We start from the raw sequence: 14689 nt of genomic DNA, 5'->3' as shown, positions 1-14689 counted from the left end.
CCTTTATTGGGCACTTCCCCTGAAAAAGGAGCAGTGCTTCGAAAGCTTGTGATTTCAAATAAATCTGTTGGACTATAACCTGATGTTGTGTGATTTCTGACTTTGTCCACCCCAGTCCAACACCAGCAACTCCATATCCTTCAGGTGTGGGTAAAGGATATTCCATTTGTCCATTCCCAATCTGGTGACAGCACACTTCGTTTTGGAAATATTCACACGTGCTTCCGGCCTTTTAGTTTGGATGTCATTGCCTTATATTGAGGCCAAAGTTTTAAGCTGCTTTCCAAAGGCAAACAACAAGCCAGTGATTGTAACAATTCAGAAGATAAAACTATTTTATATAAAGACTAACTGCATTGAAATTGGACAGGGGCTGCTTCATATCATCTCAAAAGAATACAAAATGTGCTTATACTGTTGAAATTTTTATTTGTTTTTACAAGTTGGACATTACCTTAGTACCTAGTTCAATATACATTTACTAATTGCAACAAACAGGAAATGCTGCAGGGTTTTCATAACTTTTCTGTACATCAATATCATACTCATTGTTTGCTAGCTGGTTAAGTACAGAAGTAAGCATCCACGGTCAACCTTAGTGATCTAGGTAATGCAACAGCAATTGGTTTTAGCTAGCTGTTGTTGATATTTTAACTATCTCCAGTTCCTTAACACTAACCACTAGTAACGTACTTACGTTTCATAACAGTTTATGATACAAAAAAGTAAAATACAATATAAGCAGGAAACGGAAAACTACATATACGCATAGGATTTAACTAAAGTGCACAACCAATATTTCAAAGGAAAATTGCCTTCATACTTTCTCAACATCATTAAGGAACAATGCAATTTTTACATTGTTCTACATGCGCTGAGATTCATAACACAACTTTTACTTTGTACCCTGGCTTTTATATTATTTTGAAAGCAAAGAAACAAATACTGTTGTAGAATAGTTACGATATTGTGGACTGACAACTACTATTTTGGATCAAATTGATTTCCCAGGCAATCTTTCTTTAAGGATCTTTATTTCTCTGTCTCCAAATTTGTCCCCTTCACAACCACACGTTTGTGAATGAGCAAAGGTTATTATTATTTTCGGGTTAGCCAAATGTGATGCTTCTATTCATTCTGTAATGGGTTGAATTAAACAAATACTTGCAAAAGAGAACTTGTAACAGACATATCTGGGGTATTTTATATTTTAAGACATTAACAGATTGAAATGTACAAAAATGCAAAAACAAAAAATAGATAATGATGCATCACAGATTCAGTAATATTTCTATCAAAATATTGGCCAACATTGATTTGTGTGATAATTGTGGAACGTTTAAACAACTCCATAAATCTAGAGTAGCTTATTACCCTTTATTCCATAGCATCTAGAAAGACTTTTGCTTTCTGCTTTCAATTAAATATCAGGTATCCAGTAGCATTATAAATAGGCACACATATTACACCATTTAGATAACGTAAACCATTGCTTGGAAAATCAGGTTTCTGAATTTGGATGCTTGATCAATATATTTAAAACTTAAAATGTGTAAACAATGAAGGGTGCAATAAGGATTTTTTTGCCCACCGTAAAGTGATTATGAACTCAATATCGGTTCAATTTCCAGTCACAGCACCAATTATCCTTAAATTGGGAACATCAGGTTAAAAGTTTTCAGAACTGAAACCACAACAGACCTGCAACATTGAGAATTTGGAGGGTGGTGTGGTTTGAGGTTGAAGCTGCCCTCTTAGGGTGATGCCTGCACCATAGTCACAGCAACCTGCATGATGTCTGACTCCTGTGGTCACTAAACACTGTATTGCAAATACTGGGGGGGGGGGGGAATATTTCTAATTCTACTTCTATGGTCGTCCTCTTCAATCTTAACATACACAGTTACGAACAAATGAAATAATTGAGCAATTCCTGTATTGCAAAGTCGGAAGAAATTCCAATAAGGCGCATTTAAAAGGGAAAGAAGCTATGACTTCAAATACTGAAAAAAAAAAGTATTGTTCAACCTATAATTGTTTTCCTGTTGCCAAATGCCTTTATGATTTTCAGAGAATTTCGTATTTTGCCCTTCTGTGTGTTTTTGTGCTTTAAGTGAAATTTGGAACCTAAAATAGTGATTATTACCGGCATAAATTAAGTTTAAAATGACTGTGAAAAAGCTGTAAAGTTGACATGAAATATTTTTAGTGAATTACAACTCAACACTATATGGGTGCAGTGCTAAATGTATAGTTCAGCATAGTCAGAGGACACTAAACACGGTAACTATAATAAATGTGCTAAGCAAAACACCAAAACTAACAACATAATCTCTAGATTATATTTTAACAGACCTTTGAATTCTACATCTTTTATATATTGACTTAAATAATAGCTATAAGACAAACGGTACTATTTATGGCAGTTGTACTTCCCCTTTATTCAAATTCCTAATAATTAAAGTATGACACAACCTCAATTTACAGTTGTTAAACTCAAAGTATATTCATCAAAACTGCAGCACAGCAGTCATCACCAGGTGCTGCATGAATGTGTTTGGCTTTCTTAAATTTCAGCACACATTCCTTTATAATGCAAATATTTTAACATTGCTCTAGCAGTATGTAGTGAATGGGGATGATAATTCTCTGACCAATGTAGAATTGATATCTTCAGTGTTCCTCAGACACGCAACAGGAATCCAAGGTTCATGCTGCTTGGAATCTGAATGCTTTCCAGTGCTAAAGAAGATGGGTTGAATGGGAATGTAACTGGAAATATGAATTTTGCATCCATTAGCAGCTGAGGGGAGTCTTTTCGATTTTGTAAACGAACCTAGAAAATAGCAACAGAAAGTTAGAAGATAGTTAACAATGGTGTAGGCAGAAATACAGATTACAAATGTTACTTGTACAGGAAATAAATTTTTTTAACCTTGCCAGCCTTTTACTAAATGTGTCAGTACATTCAGAGAAACAATCATAAGTCATAAGAGTAGAAGTAGGCCATTCAGCCCAGATTTTGCTCCACCATTCAATGAGATCATGGCTGATCGATAATCCCCAATTTCATCTTCCTGCCCTTTCTCCATAAAGCTGGATACCCTCACTGAATAAAACTCTGTCTCTCAGCCTTAGATATTCCTAATGACTGAACTTCAACAACCCTCTCCAGCAAAGTATTCCATAGATTCACTATCGTCAGAGAAGAAACTTTTTCCTCATCTCTTTTGTAAATGGCCCACCCCTTATTCCGAAATTATGTCTTTTGGTCCTAGACACTCACAAAGGGAAAACAACCTAACAATATCTATCCTGTCAAATCCCCTAAGAATGTTATATGATTCAATAAAGTCTCCTCTCATTCATCTAAACTCCAACGAGTACAGGCCCAGCTTACTCAATATGTCCTCATAAGAAAATCCTTCTCCACCTGGGATCAACCTAATGAACCTACTCTGCTCTGCCTCCAGTGCCAGCATAAACTGTTCACAGTACTACAGCTGTGGACTAACTACTGCCTAGTATTGTTTAACAAGACCTCGCTAATTTTGTACTTCATTTCCTTTGAATGTTGGGCTTTATTTCAATTTGTCTTCCCTATCACCTGAACATGGATGCTAGTCTTTTGTGATTCATGCATGAGCACCTCAAATCCCTCTGTGTCGCAGCTTTTTGCAGTCTTTCTCCATTTAAATAATACTCACCCCTTCTATTCCTCCTGCCAAAGTGCATAACTACACATTTTCTGACATTATATTCTATCTATCTGCCAAGTTTTACCCACTCTCTTAAGCTGTCTATTTTTTGAGTAGATTTGATTTATTGTCACATGTACTGAGGTACAGTGAAAAGTTTTGTTTTGTGTGTTATCCAGGCAAATCATACCCTACATAAGAGGGTAGAAGAACAGAATGCAGAATATAGTGTTACAGCTACAGAGAAGGCGCAGACAAAGATCAACTTTAACATATCTTTCTGTAGGCTTTGTTCATCCTCAGCAGTTACCTTCCCATGAACTTGTGTGTCACGCACATGGACCAACAATGATGCTTGTCAGAGAAAGATGAACAATCTTACCACATATGCTGTTGTTTCTTGTACTGAAGGATCGTGTCATAAATAAAAACCCTTCCACACAATTTTCAAAGGTTTTCCTTAAAACCTCACATTAGAAACAAATCTTGTAATAAGATCATAACTCCGCTAGGTTGCAAGAACACAGAGCAGCAACAAAAAACAAATTTAGTTCAAAGCTGCTCAACTTCAACATTTGACTAAATTCTGTTGCCAATTCCTCTAGCTAATCATTAGGAAGCCCTGAACAATTATTATAATCCAAGACCAGCAAATACTTGAATTTTTCTATCAACACATTTGCTGAATAAATCATGAGAAAAGTCACTGAAATGTCAGAAGCAGCTATACTGAACAAAAAAAAAAAAAAAAATCGATCATTTACTATAATGCAAGATATAAAATGAAATGTCACATTGAACATTCTGGTATTCATACTGCAAGTTCCCAAAGTAAAATATTAATGTAAATGAGAAGAAAGGGAGAACAATATACATGAAACATTTCTCTAAAGAACTGAAAAATTAAGAAAGAACTTAAAAAGTTTTACCTGAATTGTGCGTATGAATGAGGCAGTTACACGCTCTTCAAACTCATTAACAGGAGTGTACAAATTTAGGACTTTCACAATCTGTTTGGCAAAGACAAAAAATGTAGTTTCTATTACAATCTTTAACAATGCAACTTAGAATCATGTCACTAAGTTGGTTTGCCATACCAACTGCTATAATGTAATCCAACACTATGAGATGTTACCACTCAATAAATTCTAATGGTACATCATTCGTAATGAATTTATTGTCTGCTTTCCTTGATCAATTAATCCTTTTCTAATTAAATCAATTCAATTCCAACACAAAAACTACCAAATAAACCTTTTCTTAAATTCTTGGATAAATAACAAGATTTACATAAACAAAAACAGAAATTGCTGGAAAAACTCAGCAGGTCTGGCAGTATCTGTGGACAGAAAGCAGAGTTAACATTTCAGGTCTCATTTTGAAGACGGGTCACTGGATCTGAATCGTGAACTCTGATTTCTCTCCACAAATGCTGCCAGACCTACTGAGTTTTTCCAGCAATTTCTGTTTTTGTTTCGGATTTCAAGCATCGACACTTTTTTTTGGAGTTTTTTTTGATTTACATAATCCAATGTAAGGACCTTAAAGGAAACATTTATTTCTTGACTCCCTGCTCCACACCCAACATAGTTAGTCATAACTTTCAATGTTTTTCACAAGAATAATTCCAAGAAGGACTGAGAAAGAGCACAGAACATCCTGTGCTGATAATCATGACTCCTCATCAGTATCCATAAGTCTGCATTTTCAGTTTGGAGTTCAAATAGAACAGGTTTCCATGAAGATAGAATATCTGTCTTAAATTACAACAAAGTTGTGATGTTAATAATATTTCCAAACTGGTGATTGTATCCTTGCAGCCACTGCTGGTACACAAGAAGTTTACCACGGTAGCATCGACCCATTCCAAGTTGGAAAATACTGATAGATGACCAAAAAAGGCTCTTAGTTTTAGATTATTTGATTTATTAGTATTTTGGAAATCCTTTAGTAATCCACAGGAAGACTCAAGTTTAATACTGTGAAATGTATTGGGGCAGCTGGGGCAACTGTCCAGTTGGACTTGCATTCTGATACTGAGGAGAATTGGCCAAGGTTACTATTGTTGAAGGCTATTCCCATTGGAGATGTCCTTTGACGACTGGATAGGATTCAGTTCTGATGGCTTGGCCAAATCAACAGCAAAATATTCACTATTGATACTCAGATATAAATAAAGAACAACTGATCAAGCCTCCGCAGGATGATCAGTGACTGTTCGATAGAAATCATACTGATATTGAACCATACCCCAGCAAGGAATCAACACTTTCAAAGAAGAAAGGAGAAAATTTGGGAAGAAAATTGTTCTAAAAATTAATTTGAAATTATTTAAGGGCATAATTGACAGGTATAAACGTGGAGACACAACACAAGCAGCACAGCAGGACATGCGCGGAGCCAACGTGTACACGGCAAGGCAGTGCATGTACAGAGACACAGCACACCCATGGAGAGAGATAGCATACAGGTGGCATACCTGAGCAGTGGTAAGATTACTGCACATGGAGCAAATGGCCTCTGCATCCTCATCAGTCTTCTTTTTCACCTGCAGTAGCTGTGCAGCCTGAATTAAAGGCTCTAGAGTTTCTTTTGCCCCACTGGTCTGCAGGTTCTTGTCCCGCAGCCACTCTTCAAGTTGGCTCACATTGTACCTGCAGAACAAAAAGAACAATATCACACCCGACTGGTTTCAAAGACAGATCCCTCACAGGGTAGGGGGTTATTAAAAGAAATCTTTTGAAATTATGAAATCATTTCTAAACAGGTTGTTATGTAAAAACCGTTCAAGAAACAGAAATATTAAACTGGAGTAAGCAGATGAATGAATTTCTGTAGGGGTGGGGGACAACAGGAAGGTAGGAAACAAGGTCATTTCACTTCACTTAAGACAGAACATAACCAGGAAAGAGGGAAAGAGGTTAAAAAAAATACTAATTAACAACTGACAAATCCATATTGACTCTGACTGCATGAAGCTTTTCTAAATGTCCTACTTCTTCCTTAACAGTGGACTCTAGCATTTCCCAATGATAGATATTAGACTAAGTGGCTTGAAGTTTCCCGCTTTCTGTCTCCCTCCTTTTTGGTCATGGGTGGCACATTAGCAGTTTTTCAATTGGCTGGAACCATCCCAAAATCCAGTGAGTTTGTCACATTTCAATCAATGCCTCTACTATCTCTGCAGCCATTTCGTTTAAAACCCTGGGAATGTACACCATCAGGACTGGAGACTTGTCTCCTTTTATTTCTATTAGTTTATTAAGTCCTTTGTTCCTCACGATAGAGACCTTTCCTCCCATTATCACCTTGCTTAAGATTATTCAAGCATTATCTGATTTAAGAAAATAGACAAAAAGAAATTGAATCAATTTTGAAATGCATTATCTTTGCATTGTTGTCATGCTTTTGTTAAAAACAAACAATTATAAATGATAATGTTGCATAATATCCATATGGTTTCTCTCTTGTTCATGGGATGTGGGCATAGCTAGCTGGGCCAGCATTTATTAAGAATTTCTAAAGTTCCCTGGAGAAGGTAGTGGTGAGCTGCCTTCATGAACCACTGCAGTCCTTATGGTTTAGGGACACCCAGTGTTGTTAAGAAGAGAGTTCCTGGATTTTGATCCAGTGAAAGCGAAGGAACAGTGATATAGTTCCTAGTTAGGATGGTGAATGGCTTGAAGGTGAACTTCAGGTGGTGGTTTTCCCACGCATGTACTGCCTTTGCCTTTCTGGGTGGTGGAAGCTGTGGTGTTAGAAGACTCTGTCAAAGGAGCCTTGGTGAGTTACTGCAGTGCATCGTGTAGCTGTAGTTGTCACTGTGCTTTGGTTGAGAAAGGAGTGAACAATTGAGGATGATGAATGCGGCAACAGTTAAACAGGTTGCTTTATAATGGCTGTAATGCGGTCAGGAGCTGAATGGCCCTGAGCAGCATTAAGCAAGTAATTGTCATTCACGTGCCGTTTGACAGCATTGTCAACAACCCCCTCCATCACTCTGCTGATGGTACACTGTAGACTGATGGGCTGGTCATTGGCCAGGTTAGAACGGACTTGCTTTTTGGTGGACAATAAGTATCCAAAGGTGCTACAAGGGGTCCTGTACTGCTATGGTAGTGTCCCTGCCTATGAGCCAGGAGGCCTGGGTTCAAGTCCCATCTGCTCCAGAGTTATGCAATATTCAGAGATGTTGTTACTGAACAGGTTCTTTAGCAAATGTTGACAACAATACTGCAGAGTACACGACCTTTCCACTGATTCTGGATGGATCACGTACCTGATCTGCATTCCTTTGCTCCATGAACACATGTCCTTGCGAAGAAGCAAGTTGTTGAGGGTGACAGAACCAATGATATAGAACATCTGCCTGATGATCTGTTTGATGAGCTCTGGATCCATGCCATGCTGACACATTGTGGAATGGAAATTGTTCAGCTGCCGGACTATGGAATCTAGAGTATAGGTACCTTCATCTGCAACACTCGAAGTCCTCTTCCGTAGACCCGTGGGCTTTAGGCCAGATACCCCCTGAATAGTCTCATGTTCCAACATACCTGAAACTATTTCACAGTACGAAGAAGTTAGGATCATAACTTTCAATCCAGTTTTCTGTTTGAATCTACAATGAAGGTTAATAGCAGTCCTTTTATGGCCAACATATTAATTTTCCTCACATGAAGCACTGAATGTTTTCATGTTAATCCAATTTCCAAACACAACATTGTACACTCCACTTCTGTTTAATACTGCCATCTTAAACTCTGTTAATCAATTGCTTTTCTCCCCCACTCTACAGAATAAAAGGCTTCTTCAGCATCCCTCACATTACATGTTCAACATTACAGGAGTGCCTGTACAGGCTGGTGGGACCCATGGGACACAGAACATTGCATTTTTTCATCCAGTGTCAAAACACACTGAGGTCAACCACATAATTGTACACAATGTTCACAAAACAAAGAACAGGGTGGTATTTTCCAGCCAGAAAAGTTTACAGAAAGGGATTGCAGGACCCTATCTTGGTGCATTTCTTTGCATTGGAGTAATGTCCTGGACATGATTTCACAACATTATAATGGGAATAAAAGGACTCTCCTAAATACATACAGTTCAAAAGCATGAAAAATAAGACCCATCTTCGGGCTTTAACATAGGGGTAAACTAGCCACCTCTCCCAAGTCTAGAACATCAAGAATTCAATAACAATTAAAAGGAATTTCATTTCTTAACAGAATGGTATTCTGAACTATGTGAATAAAAGTGGTACGGCTTTTGTTTTAATTATATTTACAACTAGAAATTTATATTCCCTTATTCAAAAAATAATTCAGAACTCAAACCTTAAATGGACTTTTATCAAATCAATTCCTCTTCCTTCCAAGCAAAAGCAACTCGTTTCACAACAAACTGAAATTCAGAAGCTTTCTGATTTAACAAATTGCAGAGTGTTTGTTCTCAGTAACAAATGTATTTTTTAAATTCTCATTTACAAATGCTTACCGATCATTGGCTGCAAGATATTTTCCATGACCTTCGTCAGCTGTTGGTATATCTGAATTGCTAGGTCACTTATGACCTGCCTGTACTCAGCAAGGTCAAAATTTCTCAAGCAATGATCATTCTGTCGAGGAGTGTTGTGCTTCATAAATGCCTAAAATAACACATAGAACATTGGTAAAACAAGGACTTGTAAGTTGTTTCCATGGAGAGTGCCCTCTTCAGAATGTTACACAACTGAAGTAAATAGAGAAAATGTAACATAACCTACACATCTCACCAACAGAGGTCACGCCACTCAATACTTTTGCTGTCAGTCTTAATTTAAAACTTTATGGAAACTAGTTTTGATTACTTGTGCTAATGTGTGTTAAATTCCTTTATGATTTATAGGGATTAGTGCTGTACTGAATGAATGGACCGTGTGGACCCCCTAAACTCCACGCCCATTTTCCAAATGGGGCCTGTACGTATTTTTTTTTCCTTTATTCATTCTCGGGATGAGGGTGTTGCTGGCTAGGCAGCATTTATTGCCCATCGGGCAGTTAAGAGTCAACCACATTGCTGTGGGTCTGGAGTCACACATAGGCCAGACCAGGTAAGGATGGAAGCTTCTTTCCCTAAAGGACATTAGTGAACCAGATGGGTTTTTACGACAATCGACAATGGATTCAAGGTCAATGGATTCATGGATTAATGCAACAGGTTTTTCCTCTTGTAAACGAGGGAGTTGAGAAGTGTCTAAGACATACTGTGCATTCATTTTTAGCACACTTGTGCATGGTTGAATATAATCTGACCGGCAGATTTTAAATCTACATAGTTTACCAGGAATTATGATAAATTCCAAACTTACAATCACTTAAACAAAATGTTATGTCAATTTATCCTACCATAAGTGCAAATGATGGTTAAGAAAAATTATTCAACAGCAGAATGGATAAAGTGAAATACATGGCCATCACTTGAGGCCTGTTTCTGCTCTCTATTCTATTACAACATCAAACCAGTTAGTTCATATGCAACCAAATTTTTTCAAGTTTTGAAGAACTTTAAAACTCTCTCCAAATCTAAACACAAAGCTTGAAAAGTGCATTTACAGCCTTGTTTCTGTGGCACCATGGACTTTTTGTTTCGAGTTATCTTTTACTAATTTAACAGAGTGTAGCAAGCACAAGAGAAACATGCAGTTGTAATATGGAAAATGTACATATTCTATAAGGGTAACACAGTAACATATTTAAGATAAGATTTATATGAGTGTACAAAACCACATTTTACCTCTTCTCCACTGTATTGCTTAAGACAATGCAAAAAGCGACAAGTATTGGACAACCAGAATGACACAATTTCAAAGTCATCGCTTCGTTTCTGAAATAAAAGTAGGTTGAGAGAAAACAAGAACAGGAAATCAACAACTTACGTAAGTGTAAAGAAGAATATTCCCTTGTGAAACAGCACTAGGTTGTTAAGTTCTCAGTTTGGATATTCAGTTCTGCTCACCATAATTTGAGTTTTAAGAGAGCTGCCGTATTACAAATAAACATTGTCAATCCTGTCATGTCTGTGATTCTGCAGTTTTATAATATGTTTATTCTGCAGGAAGGTAATATGTGCACAGAATTGTCACTTAGTTTCAGCCAAATGCAACAGAATTTGGATAACCAGCTAATTTATACAGGTGTTCTGACTATCGAGTTAAGTTTGTCTTATGACTCATGTCATGAGACAGAAATATTGTCATTCAAGTTAATTATTGTATAAGGAATGTCCTAAATACACCCACAATTTCACAATTCCCTACTAAGAGACAATCAGATCCTATTCTGAAATCCAAGGTGTTTAATAAGAATTCAAATTCAATATTTAAGTCATATTAGAAGAAAACTTTGCAAAGATCAAAATTGCAAATCTGCCATTATAAACAAGTAGGCAGACATTCAGAATATAACCTTTTATTTTAATGGTTAAAAAATGTATTAATGTTGTAGTAGCTGATCCTGATGTCCACTGGTATTAATGAAATTCCCCTCATACCACAACACTCAAGTATTCTGCTGTAGGAATTAACATCAGGCACCAAATACACCCAAATACTTCTGTGAATCAACACTGAAGTTATTTTCTCAGCCAGTTGTGATGCAAGCAAACTTCAAAACTTTAATAGCTGTTCAGGGATTATAAGAATCAGCAATAACTCTTTCTGGGAATAAATTGTTTCCTGAGATAAAAGAAATTAAAGGCAACATGCTAATTAATCATCCCTGGGAAGGAGGGGTCGAAGCAACATAAACAAGCTGTCTCCTCTCTCCCAGAAAACAGTTTAACAACAAATGTAACAAGGAACGGGGAAGCTACCCTGATAGGAAGATAAGCTACAGACTTGACAATTCCAGTACCGTAATCAATGTTGTGAATGAACGGATCTAAAGGATAATCTGTAATGTCATATTATAAACTTCACAAGACAGAAAATCCCATAGGAATTCAACTTCGGGATTCTTTGGCAGCAGAACTCCGGAAAACCATATTGCACAAGGATCGAATCTGGACATACCCAGAGACAGACGTGGTTGGTTGGAATCTTAGCTAAATTCCACCATTAATCAGGTAATAGGTAAGTTGGGTTGTGAGGCTCAACTTGCTAACTTGCGGGGTCTTATTTTGGTTGCTACATGCAATGAAGTTTAAGTAATTGTTTCGGTCTTTGATTGTCTGTGAAATTTCTTAGTAAGTAGCTGAATTATAGGTCACTTGAGGTAATTTACAAACAACAGAGTGATGCTGATAATTTCAGAACCATTGTCTCACCACTGTTTGCTGTCAACTTTCTGCTAATAATAATAAGTTGTCATTCACAGTGGAGTTCAACTGAATTTGGATTGGGCTTTTATATTCAGCTCATCTGGTGCGAAGTAACAGAATGGCACCAAAGCTTCCTCTAAACTTAATGTGGATATTGTCTGATGGTTACATATTAATAAATGTGCACATGGTGACAATATGGTCAGACTGAACTTCCATTTTCCCCACATTGGTGCCTGAAAGTTCAGGTTTTCTCCTGTATTAAATATTCAGTAAAAGTCCACTAACCTCAACTGTTTCTAAACCAATTCATTTACATTCCCCACAATAAAGTTCAGCTTCTTCAATTTTCCTTTTATTAAAATGGCTCCAGAAAAGAAAACTGATTGGCAAAATGCAAGAGATAACAAAGTGTGGAGCTGGAGGAACACTGCAGGCCAGGCACCATCAGAGGAGCAGGAAAGCTTTTTCTGAAGACGGGTTCCGACCTGAAACGTCAGCTTTCCTGTTCCTCTGATGCTGCCTGGCCTGCTGCGTTCCTCCAGCTCCACACCGTGTTATCTCGGACTCCAGCATCTGCAGCTCTTACGATCTTGTGGCAAAAAGAGAACTGGCTTTGGTCCAGTTGTAATACAAAAAAAATCTATAAGAAGTTCATTTATTATTTTGTAACTGAATAGATTTTCCATCCCAGGCTACTAACACAGCTGCAAAATTAATACTGTAGACTACGCCTTCAGATGCACCAATTACTTTAGCTTTAGCTCGTGTACAGCTGGGGAATTGTTCTGGGGCACTTTAAATGCTGTTCCTAAACAACTATTGTCTGCATATACTGCCACACTATACAACACATACACCTTGATATTCCACTGGATTACAGTATTATCAGAGTGGCAATATCTATTTGATTATGACATATCTCAAAGCTCTAATCATTTCATTCTGTTTTATTTCCCTATGCCATTTTAATTTTTCTTCTTTAAAATATTAACCACTTTCCTTTGCAAGGTTATTATTGAGGATTCTGCTTCCACGAATGTTTCTGCTACAGTGTTCCGTATCCTTACATTTCACTGTATTGTAATAATTCTTAGTCTCTCCTTTTGTTTTAATTTTAAATGATTGCCCTCTAGTTACTGACTCAGACAAGGGCGGAGAAATGCTTCTCCCTGATTTGCTTCATCAAATGTCACAGAATTTTGAACACATTTGATATGTATCAACTTTATCTTTTTTTTTAAATTCTAGCCCTTTCTTCAATCTTCATTCATAATTAAAATCTTCTATTACCTGACAGTGAATCTCGTCTGCCCTCTCTCTAAACTGTGACACCTTTTCGGAAAGGTAGATAGCTAAATCAGGATGTTATTTCAACAGCAAAGTAAATCATTTGTGTAGATGCCATCAGATTGAAACGTGTCACATTGATTCACTGATGCCTATATTGTCTTCAGGACTATGTCACTAAGCATCATGTACATGTAGTAAACAAACTGCTGTGAGATGTCTTCTGGATACAACAAACCTAATGAAACCAACATCCTGGAAACTCAACACCACATCATTCTTGTTTGTTAGTAAGTCCTACCCTTTGTAGAAATATCATCTTACACTGTTCCTGTTATGAATCCTTCATTTCCCCGTTACTTGGCTCTCGGTTACAGTATTGTCAGATGGTGTTTGAGATGATCTTTAGTTCTTCTTTAAAAGTATTTAGGTGGTACTTGATCCTGGGACTTCTGGTCCAGAGGTAGAGACACTACTACAGTGCCACAAGAGCCCTACAAATTGACGTATTGATATTTTCTAATCAATCTGTTCACAGATGTTATTACACATTTCTGGAGCAGGTGGGACTTGAATTCAGGCTGCCTGGTTCAGAAGCAAGAACAGTGCAACTACACAACAAGAGCCCTTAACAATGCTTTACAAACAAGTAGAGGATAAATGATTGCTCATGCACAACATTCTCTAAACTCTGGCTAAATGGATCTAATTGGTCATCGTAAAAGAGCCTTCATGCTGACGGTCTGATTGCATATAAAGGATTCATTAAATTGCAATCAAACTGTGAAGATGGATTGTGTGGCCACAGTGTCTGGCCTTGTATTGTGTTTCACTGAATATGGTCACAATGGAGTAACTACAATGCACTGAAATCATGTCAATGCCAGGATGCATGGCGTGCAGTAAACACAACACCAAGCAAAATGATGGCTGTCCTACAACACATAAAAGTAAAATAAATGCAAATATAAACTAAATGCTGCAAATATAAACTAAAATACAGGTCAAATCAGGAGAGGGGGAGAAATATGTTAACCATCGCCAGAACTTCAGACAAAGTTTTGATTTCCCAATCAGCCCTTTTCTTTTTGAAATCAACCAAGAGAACACTGGCTTTAAATCAATCATTTTAAACCAGGTACCAGTTGATAAATTTACGCCTACGACTGTTTGAAACGCTATACAATGTGATTCTTTTGTTCACATACCGATGGACCTGGTACTTATTTCCTGCTTTTACAGTCACTACTTCTCCTGCCCACCAGGATTAACCTGAGTAGAGAGCTGAATGGTTATGGTATTGGATTGGTAAACTAATAAAGTATAAATCCCCCTCACAGCAAGTAATAACTCAATAATTCTCTGTAATTCTGCAGATTTCATTCCGGGTGCTAATA

General features: G+C 37.2%; 1 protein-coding gene across 1 annotated transcript in view; it reads right to left on the bottom strand.

Annotated features, from left to right (window-relative positions):
• Positions 1–409: 409 nt before the first annotated feature.
• myo5aa (myosin VAa) overlaps positions 410–14689 on the bottom strand; it is a 184796-nt gene continuing 170516 nt past the window's right edge. Inside the window, exons 37-42 of the mRNA XM_048615733.1 lie at positions 10479–10568; positions 9201–9351; positions 7978–8260; positions 6178–6352; positions 4628–4708; positions 410–2836 (exon numbers count right to left, since the gene is read on the bottom strand). Coding sequence (XP_048471690.1) covers positions 2684–2836; positions 4628–4708; positions 6178–6352; positions 7978–8260; positions 9201–9351; positions 10479–10568 — 933 coding nt within the window. The 3' untranslated portion in view covers positions 410–2683. The remainder of the gene's footprint in view (positions 2837–4627; positions 4709–6177; positions 6353–7977; positions 8261–9200; positions 9352–10478; positions 10569–14689) is intronic.

The sequence above is a fragment of the Rhincodon typus genome, chromosome 33 (genome assembly GCF_021869965.1).
Source record: "Rhincodon typus isolate 14 chromosome 33, sRhiTyp1.1, whole genome shotgun sequence".
NCBI classification, from domain to species: domain Eukaryota; kingdom Metazoa; phylum Chordata; class Chondrichthyes; order Orectolobiformes; family Rhincodontidae; genus Rhincodon; species Rhincodon typus.
This window is presented reverse-complemented; position numbering and strand designations above follow the sequence as displayed.